Source organism: Canis lupus, chromosome 11, assembly GCF_048164855.1.
Source record: "Canis lupus baileyi chromosome 11, mCanLup2.hap1, whole genome shotgun sequence".
Classification (NCBI taxonomy): Eukaryota; Metazoa; Chordata; class Mammalia; order Carnivora; family Canidae; genus Canis; species Canis lupus.
The window spans coordinates 36,632,610-36,650,586 of record NC_132848.1 but is presented as its reverse complement, the minus strand read 5'-3'; the positions used below and the strand labels follow the sequence as shown (position 1 = coordinate 36,650,586).

General features: G+C 38.0%; 1 protein-coding gene across 13 annotated transcripts in view; it reads left to right on the top strand.

Moving 5' to 3' along the window:
- The window catches only part of TXNRD1 (thioredoxin reductase 1), a 138,532-nt gene that overhangs the window by 88,360 nt on the left and 32,195 nt on the right, over positions 1-17,977 (top strand). For all 13 annotated transcript variants that reach the window (XR_012039386.1, XM_072844283.1, XM_072844289.1 and 10 more), the window contains 6 exons: positions 230-322; positions 914-990; positions 2,579-2,735; positions 9,170-9,277; positions 11,487-11,582; positions 14,906-15,040. Coding sequence is in view for 12 of the 13 variants with exons in the window: in XM_072844283.1 (XP_072700384.1) it covers positions 230-322; positions 914-990; positions 2,579-2,735; positions 9,170-9,277; positions 11,487-11,582; positions 14,906-15,040 (666 nt within the window). In the remaining variant the exon portion in view is untranslated. The remainder of the gene's footprint in view (positions 1-229; positions 323-913; positions 991-2,578; positions 2,736-9,169; positions 9,278-11,486; positions 11,583-14,905; positions 15,041-17,977) is intronic.

Below are 17,977 nucleotides of genomic sequence, written 5' to 3'. Positions count from 1 at the left end.
TTCTGTTTGGGAACTATTTGAAAGAAAGCCCCTCTAGCAAACAAACAATAAGAAAGAAGGGGATAAAATAGAAAAATCTCTTATTATCCTCATGATGTTAAGGTGAGGGAGATGAGACATGAAAGACCTTTCGAGCCAGATTTTGTGTTTTAACTTTGGGTTGACCTGATAGAAAAGGCTTGGTACATGTCCTTATTGTGGAGTAAGTGAAACTTTATTACTTTTATAGGTTGAACAAATTGAAGCAGGGACACCAGGCCGACTCAGGGTGGTAGCTCAGTCCACCAGTAGTAGTGAAACCATTGAAGGAGAGTATAATACGGTAAGGAGAGGACCCAGGTCATTATGCATTAGAAAGCAGATAATGTGCTTATTGTTATTTGCTGGGTATATACAATGGCTGCTTGCTATTTCCAAAACCCTTGATTATATTCCCATTCTAAGACATTGTTATTGCTTGTGGTATTACAATTTGTTTTAGTATAGGGATGGCTTCAGATTTTCTTTAATGTAACTTTAAAACATCATTTGTCAAAGAGCTGAAAAGGACATCCAACTTTTAAAATGAGCTAGAACTTCTCTGTCCTTAAAAATTTTAATTTCTCTAGCTCACTACTTTAAAAAAAAGTAGTTCAGTCATAGGCTGTGCTTTCTTTGTCCCTAAACTTGGCTAGATTTATAAAGGAATTGTTAACTTTCTTTTTCTTAATAAATGGATAAGGATCTCTACCGTATCCTATTCAATGGCTATATATATATTTTTTAAGATTTTAATTTGTTTAAACTCTTGCAGTATTTTCTTAGTGAAGTATTTCTTTCCAGGACTGGAAAATGCAATGAGATTGGCTTAATGATTAAGTAACTTATATGCAACCTTTTGGTAACAGTCACTGATATATTAATAATTTTTCAGGTATTGCTGGCAATAGGAAGAGATGCTTGCACAAGAAAAATTGGCTTAGAAACCGTGGGAGTAAAAATAAATGAAAAGTAAGAAAAAAATTTATGTCTTACTGAATTAGTGTTCCAGTTATTTTATAATACTGATTAATAGTGAAGTTTTAGATTTTTAGTTAGTTGTCATATTGGAGAAAACTCTCAGTGCTATTCACAGTAGTATTTTCTGTTTTTACTTCTTTCCCCTTTTCAGAATCTAAATGGAAGATAGAGCAGCTTGCATTTTGTTTCTTTTAATGTTTAGGGTACAGAAAAAGAATCTAACCCCACAGTTAATTGCAGGTGTGTGCTTTGAGCCTCATTAAATATATAAATTGAACCAAGTTTAGAGCTACCAAATTTTAGGATGATGAGTGGTCACTGTATTTCTAGTGACAGCTACAAGTATCAAAAACTTTTCAAGGTTAAAAGTTAAAACGTTCTGGACTGTAGCACTAGTTGAGATAACTGACCTGGGTGGTATCTGCTTATCTGCTGCCTGAGGCTGTTTTTCAATATCCCCTTCCTTAAACCAAGTAAAAACAAGCACTGTGAATGCCAAATGTCTGGGAAACTAAAAATGCAGGTTACTTTCCCTTTTACTGGAATAATCTTATCTTCTAGAGAAGAGACTTCCCTAATCTGATTGTGAGGATTTTTGTTTTATTCATTTTTTACTAGGGTGAATGAAGAGACAGTTGTTGAGGAGGTCATCAGTAAGGTTTAGCAGACCAAATGTTCCATCAGCTTAATATACCTGCTAGCCTGTTTCCAGTGGGCCCAAGGCTTAGATTTTGTGTTATGTTAACAGCTAACACTTACTCTGCACTTACTATGAGCCATGGCCTTTTGTGCTAAATATTTTGTACACATTTTCATTCAGTCCTCGCTGCCTCTTAAAGTAGAAGATGGTATCCTTTTCCTTCTTACTGGTATTCCCAGTATTATGGTTCCCATTCCCAATACATGGTTCCCATTTTCCCCTGGGAGAATGAAGCTTAGTGACATTAAATAGCCTTCCCAGCATCATAGAGGTGATAACTAACAGACCTGATTATTACAGTTTAGAATCTTTATATTCTTTTTTTGTTTTATTTAGTTAGGTAATCTCTACACCCAACGTGGGGCTCACACTCAGAACCCTGAGATCAAGAGTCGCACATTCCTCCCACCAAGCTAGCCAGGCACCCCTAGTATCCACCTGCATGTTCTTAACCACTGTTGAAACCCTCCAGAGTTTCTTACGCTTTTCTTATTCCAGAATTGTCTCTAAGCTTTTTAAGAATTTTTTTTAATTTTTATTTTATTTTTTTATTTTTATTTTTATTTTTTTTAAGAGAAGGAGAGTGCTTGGGGCATGGGGCAGAAGCAGAGGGCGAGAGAGAATCTTTAGCAGGCTCCACATTCAGTGCAGAGCCTGATACAGGGCTTGATCCCACAACCCTGAGATCATGACTTGAGCTGAAATCAAGAGTCAGATGCTTAACTGAGCAACCAGTTGCCCCTGACGTATGTATTTTTAAGTTAATGCATTAGAATGTTGGCCTTAGCTAGAATCACAGTTTTGGGCTTCTTTGGGAGAAAGGAGATTTTGTTTTACTTCATAGTGGTAATTAATAATTTTAACTGAATGAATTTTCAGGACTGGAAAAATACCTGTCACAGATGAAGAGCAGACCAATGTACCTTACATCTATGCCATTGGTGATATATTGGAGGGGAAGCTGGAGCTCACCCCAGTAGCAATCCAGGCAGGAAGATTGTTGGCTCAGAGGCTTTATGCTGGCTCCAATGTGAAGGTGAGTTGTAGCTGACACCTATTGATACTGTTTTTTATTTTTTTTTTAATATTTATGTATTTATTAGAGAGGGGAAGAGAGAATCCCAAGCCAACTCTGTTGAGTGTGGAGTCCTATACAAGGGCTCAGTCCTATGATCCATGAGATCACTATCTGAGCCAAAACCAAGAGTCGGACACTTAACCTACTGAGCCACTCAGGCACCCCACCTATTGAGACTGTTTTTAATAATGCTCCCAATTCTCTAGTTAGGAGTAGCTGTGAAGTTTTCCAGGTCTTTTTTTTTTTTTAAGATTTTATTTTTTCATGAGAAACCCAGAGAGAGGCAGAGACAGAGACATAGGCAGAGGAAGAAGCAGGCTCCTTGGAGAGCCCAATGCAGGACTTGATCCCGGGACTCTGGGATCACAACCTGAGCCCTAGGCAGATGCTCAACCACTGAGCCACCCAGATGTCCCAAGTTTTCCGGGTCTTGAATAATTTAGCTATCTGCTGACAGCATCTTAGATGTGCTTTATTAACTGTATTCAAAACAAGACATTGTTAAGACTACTGTTCTTTTTTGACTTTATTATGAAAATTGTCATTCTTGGAATCACACTCGGAATAAAATGAGTTTGATTAATCAAGTTTCAGCACTATTATGTTTCATAGATGCATAATAGTTGCATTTTACATTAATTTCATTATTACCCATTTTAGTATAATTTTCTGAATCTTTCTATGGCACCCATCTAGGCTATAAAAGGATTTGAGGATGTAGGTAATAATGTCATTGTACAGAGCTGCTTAAACAGATACTTAAGCTTTTATTACCTTGTCCTTTCTAAAAATATGTCTTCTGCTCTTGGAATGTTTAATGTGCTATATTAATGTTTTCGATTTTTTTTTAAGTCAGTGTATGAAATTGAAACTTTTAGGTATGTTTCATAGGACTAGATGGCAAATATAAATGTACTGTAATTTTTTAAGACAAATTTTACAGCAGTTACAGGTTCACAGCAAAATTGAAAGGAAGGTACCAGGATTTCCCATATATTATTCCCTGCACTCATACATTCATAGCCTTCCCCATCATCAGCATTTCCTCCCTAATTGATTATTTGAAAGGATTCCAGGAACATTGATTTTAAAGAACTTAGTCATTACTCATTTTCCTGGCACATAAATCACCGTGGGTTGATCTGGGTTGGTTATAGTAATGGAAACCTCAAAGAATATGGCTAGTAAAATTTATGACAGGCATTTCAAATGTACCTGGGGTTAGTTTGGATAGTGGCATAATAAGATCTTCTATCTTGAAATTAATAGGATTTAGACTAAAAAGGATTTGAATTCCAGATTGTCTGAACATCCAGGGCATAGTAGCTGATTCTTATTACTATTTGGGATAAATTTAACTACTTACTGGAATGAGTTATGTCTTGTATTCATTGTTGCAGTTATTGAGTATCTGGTAAACCAAGAAAAGGGAACCTGGAAATACAGCTTGAGATGCATTGTATTTGTTCCTGACCTTATATCTTTGTGTTTTCCTAAAATGGAGGTATTTTTGTATACCAACAATAACCAAAGAAGACACGTGCAAAAATTTGCTCCTAAACAAATTTGAAATTAAGTAGCACAAAATTCTTTAAAAAACTTTAATTCTTAAAAAACCTTTATTTGCACCTACTTATTTGTGGCCTTCCATGTGTTGGCATGGTACTGTATTCTGTTCTCTCCTAGGTAGAGCCAATTTTCTTAAAGTGCCTTAAGCTTTTATCAACATCAGAGTTTAATGTAGGTTGAAATTAAAGGACTCTTTTTTTATTCTGTTTTATGTTTTTTTCCTTATTTTTAGTCTAACCATAATAATAAGACATACTTTACTGAACAAGAAAATAAACAGATGCAGATGCGCTCTGATCTCTGAGTTTGAAGTCTCCCTGGTCTGTCCTTCAATATAATAAATAAAGTCAAAATGCCAGTAGATATCTAGGTTAAATGTATTTGGGGAAATCACACACTTTTAAAGCAACTGCATAATTTTGTTCCCTTTCATTTTGCCCAACATATGTTAATGAGAGCATTATCACATATTATCTAAGAAGGTGAAAGGATCCATGACTTCCTTCCTTCTAAGGGAGCAGCTCTATTGAAAAGTTTAGTTTAACATCAACACCTAGCTGAGTTCAATCCATTATGGGATTTTAAGGGAGCTCAAATTGAATCGTGGGTGTTGGTGCCTTACTCCAAAATTGCTATCATCTATTCCTTATTGCTTCACAAGAGTGTTGGGAGGAAAAAGAGATAATGCTACATGTGAGTGCTTGTGCCATGCTTGACATTGCGCTAAGGGCTTTGTAGACCTTATCTCATTCAGCCTCAGGGCAGTTGTGGAGATTGATGACATAATACAGGGAAATTAGGTAACTGCGTGAGGTCAGGAGGCTAGGAGGCAGCCAAGGCATAAAAATGAAGTCCATTTCTGATTGTAGGTACTGCTCTCTTAATCACAACAATTTATTGCCTAAGAAAGAAGATCTAGGACGTATAGATTATAGAAAAATAGGGGGTGGAATAGGAAAGATATCTCCATACTTAAAGAATCTACCAATTTGCAAAAATTTCTGTAACAAATAAAATTTTCCTAAATAAAATGAAGCAGAAAATATATAGGGAAAATTTGTATGACCCTTTTTAGCACTTAATAATTATAAACTTTCGGGCAGCCCTGGTGGCTCAGCGGTTTAGCGCCACCTACGGCCCAGGGCCTGATCCTGGAGACCCAGGATCGAATCCCATGTCAGGCTCCCTGTGTGGAGCCTGTTTCTCCCTCTCCCTGTGTCTCTGCCTCTCTCCTCTCTCTCCTCTCTGTGTATTCTCATGAATAAATAAATTAAATCTTAAAAAAAAATAATTAAACTTTCAAAACTTAAAAATATTTGCCATTAAACTATTCCATTCTTTTGGAAACAAAATGAAGAAATGAAAAAAAAAAAGTTGCTCTCAAACACTTGAAATACTTCGTTTTTACAAAGAGTAAACACTAGCATCTTTATTATTAAGGTGGTACTTTTTGTTAACTGAGTATTATAGTATATATAAAATATTTTAGGGGTGCCTGGCTGGCTCAGTCTGTAGCGTGTCCAATTCTTGATCTCAGAGTTGTGAGTTCAAGTCCCATATTGAGTGTAAAGCCTACTTAAAATGTGTATATGTGTGTGTATATATATGTGTGTGTGTGTGTGTGTGCATGTATTTTATGTGAAAACCATAGAGAAACTGCAGTACACATATCTTCAACTTCAGAATGTGCATTCTAAAAGTGCATTAAGCTGATGTTGTGAAAACTGCGAAGTGTGTTCTCCAAATGGAAGTGATAGAAACAAGGGTTACATTTTCCAGGCTAGGCCACACAGTCCACTTTAAGTCCATAGGAATCTGCATTTTGGAACCGGGGACAAACCTGTCTTTTATGTAGATACTGATTTCCGTTTGATACACTGTTTTCTGCTTAAAGAATTTCCTTTAATAGTTATTTAGTGTGTGTCTGCTCTTGGTAGATTCCTTTTCTACTCTTTGTTGTTTGTTTTTTTAGATTCATTTTGCCTCCAATTTTTGGGAAGGTATTTTTGCTGAATATAGAGTCCTAGATTTACTGTGTTTTTTAAATATTTTAGTGATTTGCCTATTATCTTTTGATCACATAGATTCTGAACACAAGTATGCTGTCATTTTTATCTTTGTTCTTTATAAGATTGCCTTTTATCACAGTGTTTTAGCAATTACTGCTAAATTACTGTGTGCCTTGGCATGCTTTTCATTATTATTATTCTGCTTATGGTTTGTCAAGATTCTTGGACTTCTGTTTCTCCTTTTCATCAGATTTGGAAAATTTTTAGCCATTCGTTTTTTTTCCTGTCTTCCCCCTTCCCTTTTTCCCCCTCAGCATCCAGTTAATGAATGTTGGTTCACTCAGTGTTATCCTGAGTGTCTAATGCTCTTTTCATATTCTTCCCCCTCTGTTTCTGTGCTGTGTTTTTTTCAAGGACCTGTTGTGATGTCTTCAAGTTGACTATCTTCTGCACTGTCTTAGGCTATTAAATCCAGATTGTGTAATTTGCACTTCAAATAGTTTTTTCATCTCTACAAGTTTTATTTACCTAAGATGTTCTCAAGGCACCTGGGTGGCTCAGTGGTGAGCTTCTGCCTCTGGCTCAGGTTGTAACCCTGGGGTCTTGGGATTGAGTTCTGCATTGGGCTCCCTGTGAGGAGCTTGCTTCTCCCTCTACCTGTGTCTCTGCCACTCTGTGTCTCTCATGAATAAATAAATAAAATCTTTTAAAAAATAAATGTTTTTGTTTTTTCTCCTCAATGGGTTCATGTCTTTATTTACTTGACTATACAGAACATATTTATAATATGCTCATTTCATGTCTTCTGATAATTCCATCATCTCATTTTTAGTGTCTGTTTCTATTCATTGATTTTTCTCTCGTTATTGGCTCACATGTTCTCCTTTGCATGTCTCGTTATTTTGGATGGATGTGGACATTGTACATTTTACTCTGTTGGGTGGTGGGTTTTATTGAATTCCTTTATACAGTGTTGAATTTTGTTCTGGCAGCCCATTAAGTTACATGGAATTAGTTTTATCCTTTTGTAACTTGCTTTTAAGCTTTTTTTAGGGTCTGCAAGTAGCCACCTTCTATCTAGGGCTGATTTAATTCCACTCCTAACTCCTGCCTTTTGGAGGACTCTACCCCATTCCTCCTTATGAGTTCTTTCTACTCTGGCTTGAGGAAACAGGAGCTATTTCCAGTCCTATAAGAGTTCTGGTCATTTGGGGGCCTGCTGCTTTCTGCTTTCCAGTAGCTCTTTCCTCACCCTTGAGGACCACCTATGACACATTTATGGATCAGTTCTCAGCCCCATTCTTTGCAGATCTCAAGAGTTCGTCCTGCTCTACCCTCAGGTGCTCTGCCCTGCAGCCCTAAGCCTAAACTGTGGTCTCTATCTCCATAACTAAGAGAGATTGCTGTGCTCTGTTTGTGTTCCCTCTTCTTGCACCAGTCCTTAGTGCTCTGGACAGTAAATGAGAAATCACTGGGCTCACCTCATTTGTTTCCCTTCTGTCCGGAATCACACATCCTGCACTGCCTGTTGTCCAGGGTCTGCAAGTGGTGGCTGCTGTTTGTCTGGTTTTCTGCTTGTTGAAAGAAGGAAGGGACATCTGGTCCCTGATACACTATTATGGCTGTCTGTTGATGTCTACCTATACTTTTGATTCATAATTCTAAGAGTTTATGTTCTTTTTAAAGAAGAAGGATTATATTGTTTCTAGAGGGAGAGTGTTTTAAAGGGGAATTGAATATCTGATATTTTAAATGCAAAATGTTACTTAGGCTCACCTCTGTGTACAAATGTGATTTGGTAGGTTTTTACCAAATCATTTGTAAACATGTTTGGTATTTGCATAATATCTTTAACACAATTCACATCAGTATACTGGAAGCTCTGAGAAATCCATTGTAGAGAAACCTGTTTATTTAGTGTTTCACAAACTTGTTTGACTTCAGAATCCTTTTGTCATCTCTACTATTAACATCATGAAATATGCTTTGGAAATACCATCATTAACTTTTTTGTTTCTGTGGTCTTCCACTTTAGTGGCTGTATAATACTACACTGAGAGTATATACTATAGAATCACTCTCCTGTTTGCTATTTATAACCACTCAGTATATTGCCCCTGTTGAAGACTGCAGCAATGCTCAATGCCTGTCACTTTTTCCATATAATAAATTATTAAGATTTCTAAGGGTGGGGTTCTTGACACAAAGATAAAGAATGTATTTATGGCTCTTACTAGGTATTACCTAATTGATTTTCCAAAGAAGTCTATTAATTTCTGTCACCTGTATGAGACTGTCAGCATTGAATACACTTGTATTGTTTTTGGCTGCTTTATAAAGGGAGAAAAAGTGTGTCCTTGTTGTTAACATCAGTTAGTAGATCGATGGAGAAGGCACATGAATCTATTTATACCTGGTCTTGACAGACTTCAGACCTCTTAAAACTGCCACATGAGTTAATGGTTCTCAGTGTAGTAGGTTTATATCTGGTGTTGTGACTTCCCATACTTTTCATAGAAATTTATTAGTCTGCTTTCCCCTTCTGATTTTTTTTTAAGATTTTTTAAAATTTGTTTATTCATGACAGACACAGAGAGAGAGAGAGAAAGGCAGAGACCCAGGCAGAGAGAGAAGTAAGCTCCATGCAGGGAGCCTGACGTGGGATTTGATCCTGGATCTCCAGGATCACACCCTGGGCTGAAGGCACTAAACCGCTGAACCAGGGCTGCCCTCCCCTCCTGATTTTAAACTTTTTTGACATATTCTTTTTAGAGTTATAATTTCTCCAGTCTTTAACCTTTCATTTTGAAACAGTGTGATTATGAAAATGTTCCAACAACTGTGTTTACTCCTTTGGAATATGGTGCCTGTGGTCTTTCTGAGGAGAGAGCTGTGGAGAAATTCGGGGAAGAAAATATTGAGGTAAGTTATATTCTTTATGCCTATGTTAAGTTATACTGCTCATTTGTTCAAAATTAAAAGTAATTTCAAGCACATAGAAAAGGTGAAAAATTGTAGAAAGACCTTTCTGTATACCTATAATTCAGATTCACGTATTGCCATTTGTTTTATACTTTTCATATTTTCTTTTTTCTCTCTCTGTATCTGTATTTTTTCCCCGTACCTTTTGAAAGAGGATGAAATGCGCCTTTACTACTAAATTCTTCAGTGTGTGTTTCCTGCGAACAGGGTATTTCTTAACTACATTATAGTCACCACTTTTCACAAGTTTAATGTTGATACAATACTTGGATATGACCTACCTTCTGTTTTTCAATATTGTCAGCTGACCCAGGAATACTTCCTTCTACTTTTTGAAACCACTTTTACTGGTTCCTTTTATTATTAAAATAATATTGTTGGAATTATGGAAAATACAAAGAAGAAAACTAAAAATAAACTCCATTTCTACGACTCTGTTAGTAATAGTCGGGGTTTTTGGTACCATTACCCTCTTCTAACTTTGCCATAATCCAGGAACAGGCACCTGAAAGATGCTATTTTTGGAAACAGGATGCTACCCCAGGGACTGCTGCTTTAAATTGTTCAGGAAAAAAGTTTCCAGTAAAACCTTCCAGAAGACCAGATTTGTAAATCAGAGTAAATTTTATTATATAAAAGCCTATTTTAAATATCTTAATTTTTTCTTACTATATACATTAGTGGTAGTATGTAATATCTTGGTCTATTTGTACCACATTAGTAGCATTTTCTGATTGCAAAAATAGTATCCTCATTCTAGGACTTTTGAAAAATTAGGAAAATATAAAAAAGGAAATTGTAATTCATGAAGCAAAAACTGCTATTAATATTTTGGCATATTTCCTTCTAGTTTCTTTCCAAGTTATTTACATGTTTATATATTGTATACTTGTATATATACATTGTGTGTATTGTATAATTGTAGGTACATGTGTCTTAATTTAAGTATGATTAAGTTATTGCAGTTTTCTCTTTTACAGTTAATGTTAGGTCATGAGCATTTCACCCTAAACCCAGCATTTTAAAAAATGACTTATTTTTTTTGGATGCTATAAAATAATTTGATAAGCCATACTTTTATTAGATTGTTCATAGTTTTTCACTTTTACAAATAGAACAGTGAACATCTTCATAATTCACTGTATTTCTCTGGTTATTTTCTGACAATAGAGTCCTGTCAAGAGTCTTATGTTTTAAGGTTCTTAGTATATATTTCATATTTCTTGACAGGCTTTGGCTTTCATTTTATGAAATTTGCATTTTTCATTTAAAAGTAATGCATTTGGGTTGCAATTTTGAAAATGGAAGTAGGAAACCATTATCCATAGACTTATGTCTGTAAATAGCCATTCTTCGCAATTTGGGATAATTTCTTTAATATCTTTTCCCTATGTAATTGTGGTGATACTATAACATTATATATTCAATTTTATAACCCACATTTTAAAAAAATTCACATTGTATTATAACATCAAAGAACACTTATTATAATGGCTACATAATCCATATTTTTTTAAAAGGTAGCCAGCCATGTATGTTTTCAATTGAGGCTAGCAGCTGGAGGTGGAAATAAATCCCTGTAGTCACCCAGGTTTAAGTTCATGAAGCATCAGTAAAGATATCTGTGTCCTTCCACCTCTCATCTTCCCTCCATCTCTCCCTCTTCCTCCTCTTCATTACTTTTGGTGAAAAATACCAAAGGAGGAAATTTCTTTGGAAGCATTAAGCAAGGAACTGGGTAATTGCTATAATTGTTTGTGGCACCTTGCTTGTTTTTTGCCCAAAGTTGCCATTCAAGATGCAAGATAGTGTTGGGTTTTTTCTTTTTTTCTTTTTTTTTTTTTTTAATGTAAGACAGCAAGTAATTACCTGGTTTCTTTCTCTCATTTGCTTGCTTTTTGTTGTTATTATTACCTAAGGTTTACTGTTCTGAGGTTGAGATGTAATTAAGGGAAGGAGCTTATAGCAAAGGGGCCTGACGACAAGTGTAAGGTCATTTACCTTCTGACCAAATTTCCTATTTATTCCATGAATTTTATTGTTTCATGAAAGTCTAAGTATCAAAGAGCCTTCAGTGTTTTCAAATCACAGCTGGTGTTTGACAAACAGACTTCTTAAGATAATGGGCCTAAATTGTGTATCTTCTCAGGTTTATCATAGTTACTTCTGGCCATTGGAGTGGACAATTCCCTCAAGAGATAATAACAAATGTTACGCAAAAGTAATCTGTAACATCAAAGATAATGTAAGTGAAATCCTCGTTGAATCCTTTTTTCAGTAATTCCGTTTTTAATATGTAGTTCTATTTTGATCACATGATGTACCTCACATTCCTTTAGTGTTTTATTGTTGGTCTTCCCAGCCGTGTGGACACTGAGGGCAAGGACTATGGTGACACTGCTTGATCTCTACTCAGGGTCACTGTCACAGGGCCCCGCACGTGGTCGCAGGTCCACAAGACCTCGCCGAGCAAAGACCACAGAGACAGCTTGAGAACTGTTTACACTTGTGTTTGCGAAAGGGAAGCAGTGAAGTCAGTGACTATCTAGAAATAATGAAAAATAAAAGGAGTAACACGTGTTCGTATCCTGGGCAGCTGGCACTAATGATAAAGGTGTAATAGGAAGAGCTCTTAATTGGGTTCTGATTGAAGATTTCATTGCCAGCTCCTACGTGTAACAACTGGTAACTGAAAGCCTATGGGCAAACTCCTTCACCTCACAGTTTTGTTTCCATACCCACAAAATGATTGAATACACGGTTGGTTTTCTTTTTTAGCTACTGTCCTCATTTTATATTGTGATTCAGAATGTATATATCTTTGCACATATGCTTATGGATTAAATCTGATGAGAACTGGTATTTTTAACTTAGTTGGGATCTTACCTTAAAAAAAAAAAAAAAGACCTAAGTAAAAATGTAAATGGTTCTGAAGAATCCATACTTTTCTTATTTGGAGGGTTTGAATAAAATTAAGCCATGTATCCTACTAAGAAACTCCTGCCTCAGGTAGTAGTAGAGGAAAACCTGCACTGTCTACAGGAATGGTGATCCTAGATGCATTTAGATGCATTTAATAAATGAGGATACTAGGATACAGTTGGCATAAAGAATGATTTTATGCAGTTTTTCCTTTGCAGACATGTTTTATTATTAAAAGTGTTTGCGTATACAAAACTCTCATGCGGCTGTAGACAAAAGGAGACAATGTCTGAGGTTGTCACTAGCAGTCTGATAACTGCCTCCAACAAGAAGTAGTTCAGTTGCATGTTGCATGTAGCAATGAAACCTCCACATTTTCCTTCAGACCAAGCAAATCTTCTTTAACTGTATGTGTTTTCTTTTCCCACTGTTGTGTCATGTGTTCAAATAACACTTTTTAAATAAGATATGAAGAGCAGTTTTCACTACTAATGAGCCCATCTTAATTAAAATAGTTGAGGCCTTAAGGAGGATGATACTGTTTTTAATTATTTTCACAAAGACTGTATTAGAAAAAATGAATACTTGTCATTGTTCTTTTGTCATGAGCAGTCTCTTTTTTTTTTTAATATTTTATTTATTTATTCATGAGAGAGGCAGAGAGAGATGCAGGCTCCCTACAGGGAGCCTGATGTGGGACTCAATCCCAGGACTACAGGATCAAGCCCTGAGCCAAAGGCAGACACTCAGCCATCATGAGCAGTCTTATGCAAAAGCATGCTTCTAGAACTTGACCATCTTTGGGGCATATGTTTTATTCATTTTGAGTCCGTCACTTTACAGTGTCTACCTATGCTTGGCTTTTTCAGTGTTTATTATCTGCTGGGGTTCTATTTTTCTGTATGTTGTTCTTATGTGAAATATTTAACATTTACAGAAGGATAGGGAAAGTACCTACCATCCAGATTTAGTGTGTCTGCTTCAGAGCTTTTCTGTTGTAAGAGAGAAACCATCACAGAGGAAATTTAGAATAGCTTATGTTTATTGAGCACTTACTATGTACCACTAGGTACTACTTGGGTGTCTGTTGTATTGACTTAGTTAATTCTTACACAATCCTGTGAGGTGTGTACTCCTGTTATCCCTTCTTCATTGATGAGGAAACTGGAACACATGGAGATTAAGTGTAACTGTGCTCAGGTCACTAACCTAGTTAATGGCAGAGTTGGAACTCAATCCCAGGCAATGTAGATCTCAAACTATTAAGCATTACCGTATGCCTGAGTAATCGTTTGTAGTCCTTCTCAGTCCTGTGATCCTGTACTACTCACTCCTCACTCCTTGCTCCAGAGGCAACACTGTTTTGAAGCGAGTGTCTCACCTGTTCACGTTTTTACATTTGCTGCCTGTTACGTATCCATAAACACGCATTGTGATTTAAGAGTGGTATCCTCAGCTAAAAATAGAACCTTATAACTTTTTAAAAATCTCTTTCTTTGAGATATATCCATATCATTAAACGTAAGTCTATATATCTTAAGTGCAGTGTGTTTGGTGCTTTATCCATACACTAAACCCCTGATTGGCAGAATGAATATGGAGGAACTCAGCGTGGAATATATTATAGTACTTTGGCAACAGGACAACCATCCTGATTGTTTTCCAGGCAGCAATTGAACCTTAGATAAGGCTGTGTACCCCGCAGTGTCAGTTGCCTTTCCTGTGCTGAGGAGGTTGGACTAGATAGTGTAGCTCAGTCATGAAAGTCTGAACATTAGAATGCATCAGATTTCTTTGCCTTTGGCAGAGGTAGCTGGAGTCTGAGATTTGGAGTTTATTCAAAGTAATTCCCACATCACTTTTCATAGTTGCCAAAAATTTTTCTGTTGGTTTCTAAATGGCTTCAGATTAAAAAGGTCTGAAGTCTAACAATGCTGCCTGCCCTCAAGGCCTTAGAATACTTTCTAAATTTAAATGACTATTTTTATTTATTTATTTTTATTTTAAGGCTTATTTATTTTAGAGGGAAAGAGAGAGAGTGATGGGCAGATGCACAGGGAGAGAGAGAAACCCAAGGGGACTCCACACTAAGCTTGGAGCCTGAGGTCATGACCTGAGCCAAAACCAAGAGTCAGATGCTTTAACTGACTGCAATACCCAGTCACCCCTAGATTTTTTTTAAGTAATCTCTGTACCCAACGTGGGGCTCAGACTCACAACCCCAAGATCAAGAGTCACATTCTACCAAATGAGCCAGCCAGGCACCCTGAAATGACTGTTTTTGAATGTACAGCTATCACACATAGTTTATCTGGAGCTTTGAGACAACCAAATAGAGGAGATGAGGATAGAACTGCTCGTTGAAAATATTTTCCAGAACATTTTGGTGCCCATGGAGTTGCAGGCATGTTTGCTTTTAGTGATTTTCTTTCTCATCCCTCAAGGCCAACTCATGTCTCTCCCTTCTTACTTGCTGTAACCACTATACTCTACTAGCCCATGTTGGAGTCTCTTCAGCCTAAGTCACTTTTAGCATGTGTTAGTATAAGTCTTTCTGAACAGGGTTTTTAGAATAGACTGGGTTCATGTTCTAGGTTGTTAAGGGGGAAAGAATCAGCGTAACTGTTACTTTATTTTATATCTTAGGAACGTGTCGTGGGCTTCCACGTACTGGGTCCAAATGCTGGAGAAGTTACACAAGGCTTTGCAGCTGCCCTCAAGTGTGGACTGACCAAAATGCAGCTGGACAGTACCATTGGAATCCACCCCATCTGTGCAGAGGTGGGTCCCCTGCACTTTGACAGCTCTGTTTAAAAGTGCACAACATCACCTGCCTTTCAAGTGGCAAGTCCAGGACTCTGAAGTTAGTGTCCTTCTGTTGTAGTTGAGCTATATCTGTACCTCCTTACAGTTTAATTTCCTTTTTCAGATACTTTTGTTCCTGACATGAACTGGATAGGAGTATCATGCTAATGGTAAAATGATGGCAGTGATTTATTTATAGAGATGTGCCTTAAATTTTTTTTGTCATGTCTCCTAAATGGTTTTCTTGGCAGTCAATGACTAGTGCCCTTCATACCCAGAAAGAGCTTGCAGTCCTAGTTATCCCAGAGCCACCTCAAGGCTCAGTGATGTTGTCTGCCTCTAGCTTTCTGTATCAAAGGATGAGATTTGAAAGTGTTGCTTTTAAAAGATCAAGCAACTGACACTAGAACTGGAAGTTGACCACTCTGGGCCTCTGGGGTGCCAGCATTTCTTCATGCTTGCCCATGATCATGCAAGAGTTGAAGGTTATTATGTTTACTACTAAGCAGGGCTTGTAAACCAAAAATGTGTCGACTTTGGAGACTGGCGAAGGTTGGGAGAAGGTAGCTCATATTAGACCAGCGTAGGTATGGAGTTGAAAACCATAGCTGTTATCTGGTCACCAGAGTGAGTGGTTTCCAGGGTGTATACCTGCAGGTGCATGCCTGATTTCATTCTGCAGCTGGTTTACTGATGGGTGTCTGTTCTTTTTGCCCTTGCACAACTGAATTCTTTGCTGAATATGTGAAATGTCAGCTTCAAGACTGAGGAAACATTTGGGATTCCTTTTGCTTTTGCCTTTTCTATAATTAGGGATAGGGTCCTCCTCTGTGTTAATAATATACACCAGGCTAGGATGGAAGCATAAAATATTAACATGTTTAGTGACCAGGGCATTATTCATAGAAAACTTCTGTTTTTGTGAAATAAAACTAAGCTTCTAAAAAAATGACCCCAAAATTGAAGAGTCCAGATTGAAGCTCTTAAAGAATATACAGCATATCTTTTTTGTTCATTGTAATGACTAAGACTATCTGCCTGGGGAAGGAACCAGTTAACTTCAGTTTTTTCATAAATACTTCCATTGAGATAAATATTAGTATATAATATGATGTCTTTAAAAGACCAAGCTGATGTAACAAAGTGCCACACATTGGGTGGCCGAAGACAAAAAAGTTTATCCTTGCATAGTTCTGGAGGTTGGATGTCTGAAACCAAGGTGTCAGCAGGGGCATGCTCCCTCCCAAGGCTCTGGAGAAGAATCTTGCCTGGCTGGCCTCTTCGAGCTCTTGGTGGTTGCTGGCAGTCCTTGGTCGACCTTGGCTGAGTCCTGCATCACTGTCATCTCTGTCTTCACGTGCATGGCCTTGCCTCCTGTGTGTCTGTGTCTGGATTCCTCTTATTAGAGAGACCTCAGTCACTGGATTAAGGCCCACTCAATCCAGCCTGACCTTATCCAAATAAGATCACGTTAACAGGTATTGAGCATGTCATTCTGGGAGACTTAACCCACTACACTGAGTATATTTAAAATTTTAGAAGCCAATTCAAGATATTTAAAAACCACAGCAGTCGTCTCTGTCCTGGATGAAAAGGTGACTTTTCAACTTGTGTATGTGAGTGTCTTAACTTTTTAACTCTGAGTTTGAGTTTAGCCCTCAGTGGACTGGTTAAAAGACTGACTCCCATCATCCACGTGGTTTTGTTGTATTGTGACCCGGCAGTGGCAGGTGAGGTGGCATCTGGCAGGATGACAGCCAGCTGTGCAGAGAGATGGTATTGAAGAGGCAGGGAGTCTTCCTGAAGCCCCTGCCTGCAGGTAGGTCAGCCAAAGGTCTCTTCCTTTTGGTATACTTGGCACATTTTGAGCATTTGCTCCTGTGCATCTCCATTTGTTGGTTCTCTTATGACTTTGAAGCTTGGAGGCTGAAAGTTTCACTGATTTGTTAGGGCTTTAAAAAATTTTTTTCCCCAAGCTGGTGTTTGGTTATTAATGAGAGAAAACTTGGGTGCTACGTCACTCTGTGAACACATTTGTTGTACAATTATGAGTGTAGCACTGTGCCAGGCATTTATGGGGTTAGAGCAGAGATAGAAGATGAGACTCAGAAAGAGCAAGTGGCAGCTGAGTGAAATAGCAATTGCAGTTCAGTGTGACAGGCCCCCAGATCAGGGGCAATCCTGATGGTGTCCAGAGTGGGGAGACCCAGGCAGGACAGTTGAGGAGGTAGTTCTGGTCTATGATGAGTAGTGTGTTGGTAGTTAGCCTGTCAGAGGGAATACCAAGTACAAGGCCTCTGTGGGAGAGATCATGTTTCTTCAAGGAGGAACAGGGAGGACCTCTACTGCTGTAGCTTGAGGAGCCTATAGAGAAGTAAAAACAATGATGCTAGAGAAGCTGGTAGGAAGGTCATGGCCTTGTAAACCAGGGGCTTTATCCTGGGGGCACTGAGGTTTGGCTGGGAGAAGGTTAGAGCCAGGGGTAATGTGATCAGATGCACTGTAGAGAGAAATCACTGGCTACATTGGGGCATTGCTCTACTGGACCAGAGCAGACACATCCAGAAGGGAATGGGGAGGTGGTGCCAGCCTAGGGTAGTGGCAGTGGATGTCAGGAGACCTTGAGACATTTGAGAGAAAAATAGGAGGTGGACTTCATGGTGCTTGCCAACTGACTGCAAGTGGGAGAGGGAAGAAGCAGAGTGATTCACAGCTATGGCTTGAAGTGGGAAGTGGTGGCAAAAAAAAGCAGGTTCCAGGGGAGTGATTCTAACCACAGCGCTGACATTCTTCAGGCCTTCCTCTGTGTGACAGGCACTCTGCTCTCTGCAAAGTCCATACAAGCATTCCCCGGGGGCGGTAGTAGCTCCACTTGACAGATGGAGAAATGGAGGACAGGGAGGTTGAATGGAA